We start from the raw sequence: 5,000 nt of genomic DNA, 5'->3' as shown, positions 1-5,000 counted from the left end.
CTCGCGTCAGCGGCTCGCTCCCCTTCGTCAGTAAGTCTTTGGGTGCCAGTAAGATGTCTTTGACATGGTTGGAGGTTTTGGGAAACGAGTTTGTTGTTGGCTCTCGACTTTGGCATTTTTTTCCAACTGTATTTTGTCTCAATTCCAGTCGAGCCTCGCGTCAACTTCGACGACACGTGTAGGTGTGGGCAGAAGGCCGCCTCCAGGATCGTGGGCGGGGTGACCACGGGCGTGAACGAGTGGCCGTGGCAAGCGGCGCTCATGTACGGCTCGCAGCAGTTCTGCGGCGGATCCCTCATCAACGACCGATACGTCCTCACCGCCGCCCATTGCACCGAAGTGAGTAAGGGAGTGGGAGGGAAGCAACTGAGCGAGTGACCAAGGACGAAGGAAGACTTTTTCAAAATCTTCCTCTTTCATAAAGATTATGGGGCTGTTTAGATAAAGCTACTTATAACAGTTATTGTGGCGGTGGTGATAATGGCCTTTGTTTGCAGAGCATGAGAGCGTCTGACCTGACCATCCGTCTGGCCGAACACAGGCTGAGCACTTCCTCAGAGACCAGTGTTGTGAGCAGGTCCGTGTCTCAGATCATCGAGCATCCGGACTATCAGCCGGGTAACGAGATTAACGACATCGCTCTCATCAAACTGTCGTCGCCAGTCCAGGTGAGTCAGATTCCAGTCGCGATTCAAGCCGTGAACACGGTGTACACATTTACCGCACTCACTGAAAATAAATTTCATCCAACAGGTTTGCTGGCTATTAAGAAAGAAGAATCAGTGATACCAAGTTGAGATGTGTCTCATTTTCAGGTGAGCGACACAGTGTTGCCAGTGTGCATGCCGCCACCCAACCCCACATACGCCGGCAAGACAGCCACTGCCACAGGTTGGGGAACCACCAGCTCCGGAGGCTCGTCTTCAGATACACTCAGGGAAGTGGACGTCACGGTCAGTACACGAACACGGGTGCTTCTTTGAAACCATGGGACTAGATGAGCAATTGACGTGAATACATACTATAACGTACTATAGTTTTCTTCTCGTTACACCTATGACCTTTACACTTACACCATTAATCGCTTTGCAAACCTTGTCATCTGACTGCAGGTGCTGTCCAACACCGCATGTCAGTCCGGCAATTACGGAAGCGCCATTAAGGACACCATGTTGTGCGCCGGAAGCACAGGCAAGGACTCGTGCCAGGGAGACTCCGGCGGCCCTCTGGTGTTCAAGGACGGAGGCGGAAACTACGACCAGGTGAGCGGCTGCAGAGCATGCATGTCGGGCCACACACGAGAAAAGGCCAGGGCGAAGCTAGGATTCACAAATCTAATTAAATTAGAGTTATGCACATTGAGACTGACCAGTTTATTCAATTAGATGAAGGCAGATATTTTAGATTCATCAGAAGCTGATTCGAAGGGTTTTCATAATAAGAAAGGAATCCGGCCTAACTTTGAACAATTTCATACAATATGCAAGCGCCATATACAGTCAACTGTATGATAAAGGCACCTCATGACATCTCCCGCGACTTCCAACCCCCACAGATCGGCGTGGTGAGCTGGGGCTATGGGTGCGGAGCTCGAGGCTACCCCGGCGTGTACACCCGCGTCAACAGCTACCTCGACTGGATCAGGACCAACACAGCCGATGGCGTTTACTGCAAAGGAATGGTTTTCTAGTCTTGCCACTCCTGCTCTCTCACAACCGCCAGTTTCAGTCGTAAGGAAGGAAGCGAGACGTCAAGAAGCACGCACCTCACTATTGAAAGGGTGTTATAACCAAATCTAACATTTATAAGTGGATTAAACAACAACAATCGACATTTTATTTTTATTCTCTCCCTTAAGAAATCATGTACGTGTTATGCCCCCAAAATACATTCAGTTGACGGTGTGCTCTTATTAATGAATTACTATATACCCTCGCATTGAATTATATATACTAGCTGACAACAGATACTACCAAGACTTGGAATTAGAAAAAAAAACTGTCTATTGAAAACCTGAACTTTTCAAATACACATTACATTCTATATTCTTTAGATTCCCATTTAACTGGCTGTCTTGTCCTCTGCTGTCTAACTGTGATCCTCGAATACTTATTTGTCATTCAGACTAATCCATAATATTTCTCTTGCGTTTCCTTCACTCTCCTCCTAAGGCTTATTAAGATAAGAAAGACGCCTCACTCTGCCATTAAATACCATGGAAAGAAATGGAAGACAGGCTTGACTAAAAGAAATTCTGTTCTTATACCTGCAGAATGGCTGTTGGCTTTGTTTTAGTGTCTGAGCCGTTCTTTTAGTCCTGAGTAAATTAATGTATGTACTTGAAATCGGTAAAATATTTTTCATGTGCTGTGGATATACTCATTTCTATTCATACCTATTTTTGTTCTGAGTACGCTTTATTTATGTTTGTATTGGATATTCCCCTACTTTATATAGACACACACACACGCATATGCTTATATATACCTATATATATGTAATTAGATATGAATATATTCATATATAACTATCAATCTATCTATCTATTTATCTATCTATCTATTTACCTACCTATCTATCTATCTATGTGTCGTTTAGGAACGCATATAAATAGGCATAAATCCTGAGATGGATCAGTATCAAGATCATACTCTACGCTAGTGACTCTAAATGTTATGTCATCATATTTGCACAATCTGCATGAGCTCATTTTCCAAGAGAATTAATCTGAGTTGCAAAGGGTTGGCAGATAATGAAGGAACTTTCAGGAGTATTTACCTTTGGTTAAACAAATATGAATATTGAACATATTTGAATTCATCATTACTGTATTTTCGAGATTTGTCGACAAGTTATCATTCGTATATCTGTTATTTCTTCTTTTATCCTTGTTGATGCTCTTGCGTTTACCATTATCATAGTTATCATTAGAGATGGTTATTGTTGCTGCTGTTAATATTTCATTATCACCATTACTAGGCCTATTATCAGTTATTATGTGTCATTCGTGTGATCACCATTGCTATCATAATCAATATATCATTATTATCGTTATCATTGCCATTCTCAAGATCTTTTTGCTCGTCACTATCTTCATCACCGCCGATATTTCTTTTTGTTTGTCCTTTACTTTACAGGTGTATTTATCTATGTATTCTAAGCAGTTGCGTAGAGTGGAAGCTTAATACCTTTTAGTCATTACTGACGGTAAATAAAGAACTTTCAGGACATTGATTGGACAGCACAGCAAAGTCTATCAATCAAGCTGAACAGTTGTGATACAATATTCGTGGTGATAAACGAAGCTTCCAATATTTTTCTCTGGATAATCTCAAGTACGAGATCAGGAAAATCTTTCCACTAAACCCTTCTCTTTTGTCAGTCACAATAGGGAGAAGAGAACAGTTCTTCCTATTTTTGACAAGACTAGACGATGACTTTAAAGGGGTCTTCGTAGCTGTTGACAAAATATTCCATTCGTGGTACAATCTACTACCAAATGCTTTCTTTTTGTCGATCTAATTCGTGTTGCTCTGCACATCCTGCATGATTCGATTTTTGTGTGACCATCTATTCTAATGGATGAATTAGAAAACAAACATTAAGCATACTAGCATGTCCTTTAATAGTTCTCTTCTAGATTAACTTGCATACCTTATAAAGTTGCCAATTACTACCGACAGAAAGTACGAAAGGTTAAATCCAGAGGCATAAAGAAAAATTGCTGGAAATACCACTCCTTTGACTGAAGATATAATTTAGTGGAGCGAACGAGAGAAAAAAGGCAAAACACATCATGAATTTTGTTGCTTGTATCAATTTTTTCTCATTATTTGGAGTTAAAACACGCGATGTGCGTTATCGACATCTCATTTCCTTCCTTATGACCGAGAAGCGGTCGTGAGTGAGCAGGAGTGGCAGGACTACAAAACCATTCCTCTGCAGTAAACGCCATCGGCTGTGTTGGTCCTGATCCAGTCGAGGTAGCTGTTGACGCGGGTGTACACGCCGGGGTAGTCTGGATCTGCGCAGCCATAGCCCCAGCTCACCACGCCGATCTGTGTTGTGGGGTATATTCTTACATGTCATGGAAGCCTTTACAATGCAGTTGACTGTTAAAGCTGCCTGTATATTACATCATTAGCGTAATGCATTATTCCGCGCTTTATTTTTCCAAGGAAATGATTTAAAATCTACTTATAAAAAAATAATCTTATGCTATGTACCTCCAACATTCTTTATCAAAGAAAAAGAAGTCTAGCTCGTCATCCATGCTCTTGCTATGCACGTGCCTACAGCCACTCACCTGGTCGTAGTTTCCGCCTCCGTCCTTGAACACCAGAGGGCCGCCGGAGTCTCCCTGGCACGAGTCCTTGCCTGGACTTGCGGCGCACAACATGGTGTCCGTAATGGCGCTTCCGTAACTGTCGGACTGACACGCGGTGTTGGACAGCACCTGCAACCAGATGGCAATGCTAACGCAAATGCTTAAGATCTAAATACTACCATCAGTATTTTAGATGCTCATCAAAAAAGGAAAATACATAAAAGGAAGCCGTAGTTCAATTATTCCTGAGGAATTCCTTTGGTTCAATGAAGAGCCCCCGTCTCTATGCACTGACCGTGACGTCGACTTCCATCAGAGTGTCCGAAGACGAGCCTTCGGAGCTGGTGGTTCCCCAACCTGTGACAGTGACCGTCTTGCCGGCGTATGTGGGGTTGGGTGGCGGCATGCACACTGGCAAGACAGTCTCACTCATCTGAAATTCAGAATGATCTCAGCCTGGTTTTAATAGGTTTCATCTAATATGCATTACTCTTTTCGTTATAAACAATATTGGCCTTTGTACATTCATATGAATATTCAAAATGAGGAGGTACAATGACCAGCCCATTCACGGCCTACCATATCCTATTGGCATAGTCAATTCTGCTACCGTCATCATACGATCACTGATTTTATAGCATTTATACACCCTGCATTCACTGTCTATTTTATG

General features: G+C 42.8%; 2 protein-coding genes across 3 annotated transcripts in view; one reads left to right on the top strand and one right to left on the bottom strand.

The window, feature by feature from the left end:
• LOC138864076 (trypsin beta-like) overlaps positions 1–1,906 on the top strand; it is a 2,515-nt gene extending 609 nt beyond the window's left edge. The window contains exons 2-7 of one of the 2 annotated variants that reach the window (XM_070130108.1): positions 1–30; positions 149–339; positions 498–668; positions 816–953; positions 1,113–1,262; positions 1,556–1,906. The exon at positions 1–30 is cut by the window's left edge and continues 6 nt beyond it. In XM_070130108.1, the coding sequence (XP_069986209.1) occupies positions 1–30; positions 149–339; positions 498–668; positions 816–953; positions 1,113–1,262; positions 1,556–1,690 (815 nt within the window). In that variant the 3' untranslated portion in view covers positions 1,691–1,906. The remainder of the gene's footprint in view (positions 31–148; positions 340–497; positions 669–815; positions 954–1,112; positions 1,263–1,555) is intronic. The other variant, XM_070130109.1, reaches the window with a different exon arrangement.
• The window catches only part of LOC113810189 (transmembrane protease serine 9), a 24,005-nt gene that overhangs the window by 17,254 nt on the left and 1,751 nt on the right, over positions 1–5,000 (bottom strand). The gene's annotated exons all lie outside the window — the stretch shown is intronic.

Source organism: Penaeus vannamei, chromosome 2, assembly GCF_042767895.1.
Source record: "Penaeus vannamei isolate JL-2024 chromosome 2, ASM4276789v1, whole genome shotgun sequence".
Classification (NCBI taxonomy): domain Eukaryota; kingdom Metazoa; phylum Arthropoda; class Malacostraca; order Decapoda; family Penaeidae; genus Penaeus; species Penaeus vannamei.
The sequence above is the reverse complement of the archived record's forward strand: the minus strand, read 5'-3'. Positions and strand labels throughout refer to the sequence as shown.